The sequence below is a fragment of the Primulina tabacum genome, chromosome 1 (genome assembly GCF_025594145.1).
Source record: "Primulina tabacum isolate GXHZ01 chromosome 1, ASM2559414v2, whole genome shotgun sequence".
In the NCBI taxonomy this organism is placed as follows: Eukaryota; Viridiplantae; Streptophyta; class Magnoliopsida; order Lamiales; family Gesneriaceae; genus Primulina; species Primulina tabacum.
This window is the reverse complement of record NC_134550.1, coordinates 3,993,690-4,006,382: the sequence shown is the minus strand read 5'-3', so window position 1 is coordinate 4,006,382 and position 12,693 is coordinate 3,993,690. Positions and strand designations below refer to the sequence as shown.

Below are 12,693 nucleotides of genomic sequence, written 5' to 3'. Positions count from 1 at the left end.
GTGGTAATCTATATATGTTATAAAATCTCAGTTGTACGCTGACTAACTTTGTTTTCCAATATGGCACAAACTCAGCATACTATATTTACATCATCCACTTAATATATGAATTGATTCATAAGCTCGGATCATATATATTATCTAGTTTTCATTCACTTAAAATGTAAAGTATGTCTCTTGTGAGACGGTCTCACGAATCTTTATCTCTGAGATGGGTTAACTCTACCGATATTTACAATAAAAAATAATACTCTTAGCATAAAAAATAATATTTTTTCATGGATGACCCAAATAAGATACCCGTCTCACAAAATACGACCCGTGAGACCGTCTCATACAAGTTTTCGCCTAAAATGTAAATCCCGAACATTCCCCATATCCATCAACGTGTTCAAAGCCGAGTTCTATCATCATCTCTTTTTTCAAGCCTTGTCACAAAGATTAGGAGGTTAAGTTCAAACCAAACATTCATGGTACCACACCAGTTAAAGAGTATGACACTCGTTTCTTCACCCTGATGGAAGTTCACACCGCACATTGCTGCGAATGAAAAGGCTAAGACACATCATTTTGTGAAGGGACAAAAGGAACTAAAATATGGTATTTGGAGATGAGGGGGTATTCCTTTTCTTCCCCTACACCTTTGAAAAGAGAATTTGTCACAATTCCAGGTTGTTTAGGATTCTTTTTTATAGAATAAGAGGATTATATTTTGAAACTTGACCTTATTACCTTACCGACCTGTATGAATTTGATCTCATTTTGGGGATTGACAAGGAATATCCAGCTACTGTGGATTAATTTCTATTAATGGAATTTTTTCTACGGAAATTTGATTGTAAAAGAAATGTTAGCCTAAAAAAATTGAGATTAAACATTTAGACTGAGTTACATCTGTTTATATTAATATTTTATTATTTTATAACTTTTAGTAAATCTTTACAAATAATCGAATGACAAAAAGTTCGAAAAATGTATTTTAAAAGTTTAGTAGGAAATGTCGAGAGAGTGAGCTTTATGGTTCTTTTTATGGTATTTTATAAACTCATATGCTTTTGGAAATTCTTACTGCCGTTGACACTGCTTCGTCTACCACACTGAACGATTTTTGCCATGTGTCTTGTAAGATGGGACACAGGATTGCCCATATCATATGAAAAAAATATCGCATATTGTTATTATTATTATTATTGTAAAATATACGAAAACATGTACAATTTTCACATAAAACAAATACGAGATTCATAAATCTAGTAGCATATAACACAGGAGAACTCCAAATGTAGGAAAAATAAAGTAAAATTTGAACCAAACCTAAGCTGCAATGATACAACAGCAACCGTAGGAAAATATTTTAACTGATCAAGAATTGGCCTAAGAAAACTTGGCCGATTCAATGCTCCATCCGCATTTCATCAAAAAGATTCAGAAGAAAAACACAAATCATGAACTCAAACAAGTAATAGCATTCTTAGAGAGCTTGATATCCATAAGTCTGTAACAGAAAAAAGCATCAAAACATAATAGGAGACAATCTAACTTAATTCAAACAAACATTCACCAAGAACTCTTTGAAGTAAAAAGTCTAGTCCTAGAAAACAAACATGATTGATATGTTCGTCCTTTCAACTGAAGCCAAGCACATAGACAATTTTGAAGTTGTCATGGCGAATATGACCTGTCTCTTCTTGATCTTCTGCCAGCAGGTGAACGCCTCGGAGAGTAATCACGTCCACCCCCATATGGAGATCGCCTCGGAGAGTAATCGCGTCCACCTCGATAAGGAGAACGCCTTGGAGAGTAATCGCGTCCACCTCTATAAGGAGAACGCCTAGATGACCTCTGGTATCCATAATCATCCTGGCTCGAACCTCCATGATATGATGCACGATCACCTCGATAACCTTACATTCAAATGATGAGAAAGTTTTCATGATATCTAAAGACAAAGTTACACTAAATAACTTACCATCACCCCGGGTGCTTTTGAGTCCAAGGTAATGACCAGGGGTGGGAGTCCTAGCACGTTTCCTCCGGGACTGCATGAAAATAAATGGCCTCACTTCATGTACTCTAGTGAAGCAGTGTCTACAACTAAATAAGTTGAAATACAAACAATGCATATCTCACAGAAAGAGGGCAAAGAAATAAAACCTCAAAAAATTAATGTAAATAACTTGTTCCAATCTAGGAAAAGAGACATAGCAGAAAGATTTACTAAGAAACTGATCATCTCTTTCTCATTTTCCTGAATTAGAATCCAATAAAAAGGGTAAAACTAAAAAAATGCCAGGTATGAAATACCATAAATGCTCGATTACAATGTTGATAAAGACCGTTGTTTATTTGAGAGTATTTGCTGAGGTTGTAAAACTGTTGGACAATATAGTTGATATTTAGTTGATCAGATGCAAGTGAAAAGCTGTTTTAGCTTGTTCCAATGGATAGACTCATCATCTTTGATTTCTGCCAACATAGCTGGCGCAATGACTTCTGAATATAACCAGAAAACCTTCACGTCAAACAGACTATCATAGAATTAAATAGTCCATGTTACAGTTTCTAAACAGACGACAGACAGCTTACCCTCTCCACAGTAATGTACCGGCCTTCAAGAACTGATTGATCTAGGTATTTGATACAGCGGTTGGCATCCTCAGCAGAATCCATTGTCACAAAAGCAAAACCACGAGAAACACGGGAACGTGGTTCAACAACCAAAAAAACCGATTTCACCTATAATAAAATAGGGTGTGACAACAAATATTAACATGATATAACAAGTCTAAGCTAAATAAAGAAGGCAATGTTGTGACCCTCACTATGATTAACAAGCATTTCAATTAAGACATTTCAAGTGCTAAACTAGAAGGAACATGCCTGTATGTCCAAACTGGATCAACTTAATTCAAATCTAAAATTAAGTTTTTTTGTTATGGGCAATATTTATTTAACAAAAAAATATATCAGGAGCCTAATTACATCTGTTTCCGGACTCTAGACTTGTTCATGTCCTTTAGTTTCCATATCATTTTATTAGGCATTCTTATGGGCTAAACTAAACCTTAGCTTAAGCCCACATCACATCGCTAGTTTAGGACCGATTTTCATATATAATAAGGCAAACATGCTTGGAATATATCATTCATTATTATCAACAAAATTGTAAGTATTCTGTTGTGTTTTACTGAACAAATCAATATAACTTATCAAGATTCATTCTTGTCATCTCGTGATGTTTAATTTGGATTCATCATCCTCAAATCTTCAAATGAACGGTACAGTTGGTTTTCCAACTTAAACCAAGATCTAGGCTTTTGTGATCATGGTTTGGTATTGTAGAGTTCGTGTAATTGAAGACATCCTACAAAGTATTTGGATTATCGACACAGGTCTTTTATCATGGTTGTAGTCAGACACAATATATCTATCAAATACACTTGACCGGAATAAGTTACTTATGACCAGTTTGAATGTGGAACCACTAAGCTTAAAAAAATCTTCATGAAGCAAAGTATTTTAGGTGCTTTTCTGGTTAAGCAAAGTCATTTTTTATTTGGAGGCATATTGCTTTTTCAAGTGATTTTGTTTAAAAAATGCCTATTCAACCATACATTTCAGTAAAATCGTTTTTTTGAAAAAAAAATAAAAAACGCGTTCACTCCAAAAGCTTCTGTATCCAAACATGAACTTATGGCTTGAATTAGTAATTTATAAGGTGTTCGCAAATATTTGTTAAAATCATTTTGAAAATATAATGTTTTTAAAACAAGTTATTCACATTTTTAAAAGGCGTAAGATCACGCCAACTTTAAAAAAAAAATCAGGAAAGATATATTCAAAATAACCTTGATATTTACCTTACAGATCCCAAACTATCGTCCAATCCTTTTTTCTCACTTTTTTTCCTTCCTCCGACTCACTTGATTTGTTCCTCTTCTCTCTTGATTTTTCTCTCCAACTCTTATTTTATCCAAATATTTAAGAGCTTAATTTTAAAAATAAATTTAAGAATATATAAGTAAAATCTTACTAAGTTCCAAACGCTTATATTATGCTTCGAATAAACTCAGCTACAAGGGATCTTAAACACTTTTCGAGCAAATAAAATTGACCCAATTTTTTTTAAAAAAAACCAAAAGTGCTTCATTCAATTGCATCATTAAGATATTCTGATGATAAAGGTTCCACACAAACTCAAAACATGTCATACCTAATTTGTTAGTCTAAAATTTTCACAAAAGTGAAAAAATAAAGTAGCAATTCACCTTTCCTTCTTTTGAGAAATGATCCTCAAGGTCTCGCTCAGTAACTCTTGTAGAGAGTCCTGTAACATAGAGTGTGTCTCCTTTGTTGACTGCTTCAGTTCTGCAGGACAGATCGAGGACAATGTCACCTATGATTGATACATCAAATGACAATCTTTGACATGAGAAAACTGGAAAACTGAACATAAAACAAATTGCAACTTGCCTGCCACGATCTCTAGACCCAGATCTGGACCTAGACTTGGGCCTTGGTCTTGACCATGATCTAGATCGAGATCGAGAATTAGACCTCGACCTTGACCTCAATTTCATATTTTCTTCCCAAGGAGGAGAGTGTGCATAGCTAAAGCAATTATGAGATAGAACGGAAGGTCAAATACTTAAACATGAAAAGTAGCAGTAAATACAGCGACTGAAAACGCTAAAAGCCTAAATCCATCTTTTCGTAGCATAAAGAACCATGTCAAGACTCAAGAAGGATCTTGAAATGAAAACAAAAGACTATCCATAGCTACCAGATCAAATCTAAACAGAGAAATTTAATGTAAGGCTTATTAACCATCACATTGGCTGTTGAAAAAACTAAAGCTGCATAGAAGCTGAAATTGATATGACTGAAAACTAGATTCAAAGAATAAAAATCCTTCGCAAAAGCTCAGAGTATTGCCATGTTTTACCAACAGCAGACTGTGATAAATAAGAGGGCTTTCCTATGTAATTTCTTCCAAAGCACTGTGAGATGCAAATGATTCGTGGCTTGGTGCATTATATTTACATAAATAAGAATTGAAACCAGTCTTGGTTCGACCACTCAATTTTCTTAATTCTGAAGTAGGAGGGCAAGACAAATTAAACATACAATCAATTAGCAATTATATCACAAAAGTGACTGGTTTGTCTCTTTTCCATGACCAAAATTGCAGAGGATCTCATCCCATTTTTCAAAACGGGGAAATCCACTTTAATATGCCAATATACAAAAGGATGCAGAACTCAGGTGAAATCCCAAATGTTCTACTCTCCATATATAAAAAGCTTGAATTTATTTCATTCAAGCTAACACGAGACACAACAAATTACAATTTCTAGCCATTAAATATTCTCACCTTGAGCAACATATGAACGCCTTCTATGACCATATGAACGCCTCATTCAGGGGCGGATATGGCACCTACCCATCCCAAAAATAAGAAAATTCCATAATTTCACATGTTATATTTCCATAAAAATGAGTTTTTTTTTTTTTGGCAATGTGGACGACAACAGCAGACAACATAACAATGACAATTTAACTATGTTTTTCACATAATCGAATAGAAAACCCTAAATATAAAGCCCCTTCGACTGAAAGAAACGGGTCAGAAAATCCTAAAGTAAAAAAAAAAGATCGAAAAGGATTTCAAGGAAGCCAAAACTAGCAATCAGAAAATTTTACCGTGCACGAGGAGAGTCAGCCTACAGAATGAAAAACAATCAGTTAACACTAATTGAATACAGCACAAACCACCGATATTTAGCTGAATTTTATGCAAAACAAACATAAGAGACGGAGATCTTGCCATGATGGGAGCGGATACGAGGTCAAAACCCTAATTGGGGGAGTGCTCAAAGGGCTTCGAGCAGTTTGAACTTTCTTCGCAAAGAAAATAAACCCGGTTCAAATGTGCAATGGAATTAGGTTCTCTTTAAGTGGAAAGAGGAGTCTGTGGTTCAGTCTCAAACGCCATATATATTTCTCAGAGGTCAAAAGGAGAGAATTTATTTATTTTAATTCATATTATAGAAGAAGTCGAATAGATTGTTTTTTAAATTTTACTTAAATTCGAAAATTGTTTTGACCCAACACACGCAAATTGATTATGAGCTGCTAAGTTTCGACTGAAAAATTAAGTTTTGAGATTTTAAAAGAAAAATGCATAAATAAATATGAGTTAAAAACGATGAATTAAAGAATCAATTTAGGCAGAAAGTAAAATATATATTTTTTAAAATAGAATATGATATGATATAGATGATTTAGGACATATATTTGGAAGTTGTAGGAAAAATGAGAGAAACAAATGGCAATAATTAGATCTCACCCATTCGCTTGGTGAGAGAATACAACGGCTCTTTCCCCAAAAAAGCATATTTCCTTCCTGTCTCCAGGCCACGTTACCACCTTATGTTCGACCGTTGAAATTCGCCAAAATAAAACCCTTCTCTATCTCTCTCACGCTGCGTACACTTTTTCTCCTCTCTTCAGCAAGAAAATGGTGGTGGGAGGCGGCGGCAACTGGAAGAAGGCGAAGAGGATGGCTCTCATGTTGATTCGCTCTGCTTTCAACTCATCCAAATGGTACGAAATTTTCCTCTTTTTTACTTCGTAAGCTTTTGTTTATTTCAATTAATTATACTTGTAAAACCTAAAATCGTAGCAAAACAACGGCGAAGATGGCGGTGGCGAGGATAAAGCTGCTAAGAAACAAGAGGGACGTGGTAATAAGGCAGATGCGGCGTGACATTGCTATGCTCCTCGAGTCTCGTCAAGATGCCACTGCCCGTATTCGAGTAAAATATCATTTATCTGCCTTTTCCTCATTTTTTTTTCCGGATTTTTTTCATGGTTTCTTCATTTTTCCAAATTATTGAGAGACTGAATTTTATGGGCTAGTTAGGGCTTATTGCCGAAGAACCGTGAATAGAAGCATAAGAATTGGAACTGTGAGTCTGTGACTTCTGCATTTCAATTTAATAGAATTCTTTGTCAGTTGCTATTTTAGGAGCTTGGTTAAGTGAAGGCAAGCAATGGGATTTTCATATCCTCGTCTCCTATGTAATTGTTGGTGTTCCTCGGAACTTGGGGATAAGACAACGATCATGTTTTGTATGCCGATTACAACAATGTTTGATTTGTCAACTATCTGGTCTACAAACCGTGGATCTGTCTTAGATAAATGAGACTAGATAAATATTTTGATTATTCTATTAATAGTAAGTGTAAAAGGCACGAAACCTGAGAAAATCGATAGCAAGATAAAGTCTATGGTTTTGGTATGTTTTGTTAAGCAAGGGTGGCAGCGCGAAAAAGGAAGGTCCTGAAAAATTTGCAGATTTTTTTTAAAAAACTGTTGATTTTTATGTCTTTTTGTTTGTATATGGTGTATCTTGCCATTACGGATCAATTTTATAATTATTGATGGTGTCTTGGTATGTGTGTGTATATATATTCATATACCATTGTCGATTGTACCAAGACACAACCCATAATTTTCAGACATGAAACCGAAAAAATATTTTGAAATCATTTTCACAGTTAGTCTAATGAGCTCGTTAGTTAGTATCATATCATGATTTATACATTCAAGGTCTGTTAGATCATGTCCTCTTCCAGTACATCTTAGGTTATGCTGTCAGCATCTTTTTTATAAGAAACTTTTTGCTGCTTTTGAAATGCGAACCAAGCATCTGTATCTTAATAAATCAACTTTTTGCTTGATTAAGTCGTGGTCGCCAAAAGTTTTTTCCATCGGAAGGAAGTGTATCTTTAGAGCAGTTTTATCATAAAGTGGATGAAATTTCCAGATCAAAGTGTTTTTGTTCATTAAAGATAACTTTGTTCTCGCTTTGCTTTAATATTATTTTGTGCCGAATTGGAATTCTTATGTTCCAGCTTGACAGGGTTGGTTGCATTTCATGATTTTATTATGTAGGCATTTCTTATTCTGAAACTGAGATGTCCTCTTATTCTAGTAGGAAAACGCTGTTGTGTGACAATTTTTCTGTCCACCATTGTTTGTTCCATACTGTTAACTTTTACTATGCTATGACACATTTTGTAGTTCACTTAATCTTTAATTGACTAAAATATGATGAATATCTGACATCTGTTTCTTGAATTAATTCTATCACACACCCGTTTAGTCAATTTTTACATAATTATGTTTGAAGCTTTTTTTTTCTTTTTTGTTTTACCATATGGTTTGTCATCTCTTGTCGATGTTTTCATGTTGTGTTTCTGTGGTGCTTCACAGGTTGAACACGTGATAAGGGAACAAAATATTATGGCTGCAAATGAGTTGATTGAGCTTTTCTGTGAGCTTGTGGTGGCTAGACTTTCTATTATTGCAAAACAAAGGTGTCTCATCAAAGCTTAAGTTTGAAATCCTTATAACTGATGTTTTGTGTATAATAAATTAAAATATAATCCGGCTGTTTAAATATCTTTTACAGGGAATGCCCAGCTGATCTCAAGGAAGGGATATCAAGTTTAATATTTGCGGCCCCTCGGTGCTCGGAGATTCCAGAACTGTTGTCCATCCGTGATGTTTTTCAGAAGAAGTATGGGAAGGATTTTGTATCTGCGGCTACCGATTTAAGATCCAACGCCGGCGTGAATCGCATGGTATAATTTCCTATCTGTTAAATTTTAGCTTCCGTGAAGCAGATATAACTTACTCATACGTATCAAGGAACAATTTTGCTGGACCTTTTGCAAATGAGAAGGCTTGCTTAGTATTGTTGCTTTCGGCTGCAGCTTATTGAAAAGCTTTCTGTTAAGACCCCAGCTGGTGAAATAAAATTGAAAGTTTTGAAGGAAATTGCCAAGGAATACCAGGTTGAGTGGGACACAACGGAATCCGAGACGGAGTTATTGAAGCCTCCGGAAGAGCGTATCGTATATCTCTCTCTCTCTCTCTTTACACACGCTCTCTTACCGTCTATGTGAGACCTATTATATCTTTGATGATAATTGTATAATAAGGTGACCGCATTTTTACCTCTTGCTTTTTATTAGGAAGGACCTGTTAATTTTGCGAGTGCTACCAGTTTACCTGTAAAATCAGTTTCGAAGCAAGCTCCCGAAACAAATCATACAGCTAGCTGGTAATTACTTAAATTTGGTTTTTTAACCAAGAAATAAATTTGCTGCAACTTATGTTATATTGAAAGTGTTTTTTAGAAAAAGATCTGGCAGATTATTCTTCCATTTTCACCATAAAAATCTATATTCTTGTACAGTGAACCAATCAATGTCAAATGTTTTCAAGACTTGGCATCGGCTGCTGAAGCGGCTGCAGAAAAAGCACTGGCTGCTGCTGAAGCGGCTGCCGACCTAGCCTACAGAGGAGCACAGATGACTGGAACTCATAAGAATGCGAATGAGGCTAATTTTAACATTAAATCTTATAATTCCACTGGGAACTTTCTGCCAAATGGTTTGCCTGCTTCGCAGGGTTTGTCTGATCGGTTTGATGATCAGAGAAGGAACAAGAAGGCAAGTGATTCTGAGTATTCTCGTTCTGTCAGTGTACAAGACGAGCGAACTGGTGACGATGCTAGAAAGATCCTCAGAAGACAAAGCTATAACTGTCAGACAGCACCACGTTCTGATATCAAGTTTGATGGAGCAGACTCTGATGATGAAGATATCGAGATGGAAAATGCAGCAAGAGATGTTGACACAAGGAAAATCTACAGAAGGCACAGCTACAATGTTCGATCTACTGCACGTTCTGATATCAAATTTGATGAATCTGATTATGAAGACGACTCAGAGGAGATGGACGTGCCTACTAGAGGATATAAACAACCACCACCTAACCGTCAAGCTCCTGTTGCTGCTCGAGTTCATCCAAAACTGCCTGATTACGACACCCTTGCTGCTCGTTTTGAAGCCCTGAAACATCAAAAGTCACAAACCTGAACAGCCGGTGGATGATTCTTTTTGTAGTCTCCATACATATATGGTACATCCAGAGCTGCTTGTTTTGAATCCCTGAAACGTCACAAGTCACAAACCTGAGCAGCTGTTTTTGATGATGCCTTTTGTACACACATATATATACTTTTATGATATCGTTTTTCCCTCTAAATATTGTATACATCATGATGTCAATCCATGTTAAAATAATTGCAGTATGCAAATATGTCGAGTCTATTATAAATTTTGTTGGGATTTCGAAGAAATTAGAGTTGGTTAAATATACGTACTCCTTCCTGCCTTTGGTAACATCACAAATAGAATCGGGGTATCTCAAATCATTTTTGTATGACATTAATATGTCCTTTTTCTTTGTTGACCCAAATAAATGAGATGTGTTTTTAGTGTCAGAAAATGTAATTTTTTTCTTTTTCTCTTATTTTCTTTTTTATGTTTGGAGATGAGTTTACTAGTACTTGTTGCCAAAAAAATTCACGTTATTCAAATAATAATTATAAATCTTACAAACCAATTACACGTTATAATAAAATAATTGCAGATATTTTATGGAGAATTGTGTATATATTGTTTGACATCAGCAATTCTATCCTTCAGCTTGTTCTTCATCACCCAGTCACCCTAAAGGTTTTTCCAGGGATAAAAGATCAGCCTTGCACTTATAAGCACTTCATGATGTAGCAACGACGGTAAAGCTTTTGTTTAATTGCAGAGTTTTGAGACACGACATATTCAAAAAAGGCTGGGTTCACTTGTATCCATATCTATTTTGGTGATTATTGCCTTGACTGCATCATATAATACTACCCAACCTGTCTCTTCAAGGTAACACGCAATGTATCTGTGATATGGAATAACCTTGAGCAAGACTTCTACTGGATAACTTGATATGTACTTTTTGTGATAGCATTTGATGCTACTGTCTAGATAAAGTTATTCTCTCTGGACAACTCATCAACATGCCTTGCCAAGTTGCAGAGTGCAGGCCACATATTTTTCCTGAAACAAATTCTCTCTTCCATTTATTCTTCTGTTATTCAAATAGTTTGAATAACACTTTCAAGAAATTTTTATTTATTAGAGCTGATATAGTTTATAAATATTCAATGAAACTTCTTAGATTGCATCTGAGTTGAATTTTCTTTCTAAATTTGCTAATTGGAATGAATATATCATCAATTGCATTTTCATGATGCTGTGATCTATGCTTGAATCAAAGCATTGCTTGATATTAGGTGGATTATTGAGTGTAACAAAATGCATAGTATTCAATAGTTTTATAACTGTTATATATAGTGAAAGTATACACAGATAGAATGTCATACACAAAAGTATGTTTAGATTGAGTCTTACGGAAGAGTGACCGAAAGAAGATTTCTTTGACAAAACGCGGTCTGTGACTACGAATCAGTACATTGACTAAAATGTTTAAGGAACCCTTTTGGCTTGCATGAAAAATTTGTTCTTGAATGTAAATAATGAGACTTTGTTTTGGGAGCTCAAAATATGTGTTGTTATTGAGACTGTTATAACCTTTTTTCCAAAATGATATATCACTTGATCTTGCATTATATTCCTTACTTTTTATTTAACACAGCTTGACCGGTATGGAACTACCATATGTCGAAACCAAGGTCACAAAAATGTCAAGTCTTGTGGCCCTTTCACTTGCAAGACATCTACGTTCAATTGGAGCGAAATTATATGGAGCTTTCTGGTGTTCACATTGTCAGGATCAGAAAGAAGTAATCTATTTTGCTAGAACTTCCAGGAAAACTATTTTTGTTAGTCTGCTGCAGAGTTAAATGAAGCAAAGGATCAGAGTTGTGGTAAATTGATCAGGAAAACTATTTTTGTTATTTACAAGAAAAATCAAACTCTAATTAGATTGTTTGGTGTATTAAATGTAATATAAATGTTCCAGTCAACCTTCGTTATAAAAATATCACGGGTCTACCCTGCCTATGCTGAACATTTTTTTTAATATTTATACTTCCATGCCTGCGTTGAACTAGTTTTCTATGATAAATAGTTTTAGGGGGATGATCGTTGAATTCTGGCAGAAATTACTATATTTTTCATTTTTCACTCATCACACTAGATATGCTTAGAGGCAGTGAATAAGAGATTTTTGAGGTTAGGGATATCAACTTTTGGAGTTAATGTTGCAGAATGCTGGTGAACTATCATCATCTTCCAAATTGGACTAACTATTTTTTCTTTGTGCTTGTATTTGATTTATGCGTGGACAGATGTTTGGGCGTGAAGCGGCCAAATTGTTGAACTATGTGGAGTGCTTTCCTGATGGTATAAAGAAAGGAAATAAAGTGGACGAGGCTTGTTTATGTTGGGAATAGTGCCCTAAAAGCATTGTAATTAGACTATGTTTTAATATTATTAATAAAAGTGACATTTATTATTGAACATATTTACATGAAATTTATTGTCTTAAATATCATAGAAAAATCCCTAGTTTAATGGATGTAACCATGATTTTAGTATATATAAAAGTTATATATACAAGAGGATTAAAATTATGGATAATAAACTTAAATTAAGTCTGTGATGAAATTAATTAAATTATGGGAAAGCATCACTAATACGGCCCATGAGCATTAAGAATGTGACCGTCTTATCCGGACTGTCGATGTAGAGACATCTAGATGGGGGCATTTATATATAATGAGATTATGTAGGTCTTAGACTGATTTAATTAGACATTTC

General features: G+C 34.8%; 3 protein-coding genes across 6 annotated transcripts; 2 read left to right on the top strand and 1 right to left on the bottom strand.

The window, feature by feature from the left end:
- Positions 1-1,446: 1,446 nt before the first annotated feature.
- LOC142525837 (uncharacterized) lies at positions 1,447-5,974 on the bottom strand. Of its 3 annotated transcripts, none has more exons than XM_075630227.1 (7): positions 5,808-5,974; positions 4,474-4,611; positions 4,269-4,368; positions 2,587-2,736; positions 1,970-2,039; positions 1,815-1,904; positions 1,447-1,775 (listed from the first exon to the last, which is right to left on the bottom strand). In XM_075630227.1, the coding sequence occupies exons 1-7, from the start codon at positions 5,828-5,830 to the stop codon at positions 1,663-1,665; spliced, it is 684 nt and encodes a 227-aa protein (XP_075486342.1). In that variant the 5' UTR covers positions 5,831-5,974; the 3' UTR covers positions 1,447-1,662. The 3 variants fall into 3 exon arrangements, with proteins under 3 accessions (XP_075486342.1, XP_075486305.1, XP_075486256.1); XM_075630190.1 differs by adding an exon at positions 5,704-5,723 and having other exon boundaries at positions 1,447-1,904; positions 5,828-5,969; XM_075630141.1 differs by having other exon boundaries at positions 1,447-1,904; positions 5,808-5,972.
- Positions 5,975-6,362: 388 nt separating this feature from the next.
- LOC142525604 (uncharacterized) lies at positions 6,363-10,213 on the top strand. Of its 2 annotated transcripts, XM_075630035.1 has the most exons (8): positions 6,363-6,606; positions 6,686-6,818; positions 8,282-8,385; positions 8,481-8,652; positions 8,785-8,925; positions 9,046-9,134; positions 9,270-9,405; positions 9,484-10,213. In XM_075630035.1, the coding sequence occupies exons 1-8, from the start codon at positions 6,521-6,523 to the stop codon at positions 9,952-9,954; spliced, it is 1,332 nt and encodes a 443-aa protein (XP_075486150.1). In that variant the 5' UTR covers positions 6,363-6,520; the 3' UTR covers positions 9,955-10,213. The 2 variants fall into 2 exon arrangements, with proteins under 2 accessions (XP_075486150.1, XP_075486080.1); XM_075629965.1 differs by having other exon boundaries at positions 6,364-6,606; positions 9,270-10,213.
- A 305-nt stretch (positions 10,214-10,518) lies between these two features.
- On the top strand, positions 10,519-12,326 carry LOC142556478 (thiol-disulfide oxidoreductase LTO1-like). The gene is made up of 4 exons (XM_075667937.1): positions 10,519-10,596; positions 10,682-10,794; positions 11,567-11,714; positions 12,222-12,326. The coding sequence occupies exons 3-4, from the start codon at positions 11,577-11,579 to the stop codon at positions 12,324-12,326; spliced, it is 243 nt and encodes an 80-aa protein (XP_075524052.1). The 5' UTR covers positions 10,519-10,596; positions 10,682-10,794; positions 11,567-11,576.
- Positions 12,327-12,693: the final 367 nt, after the last annotated feature.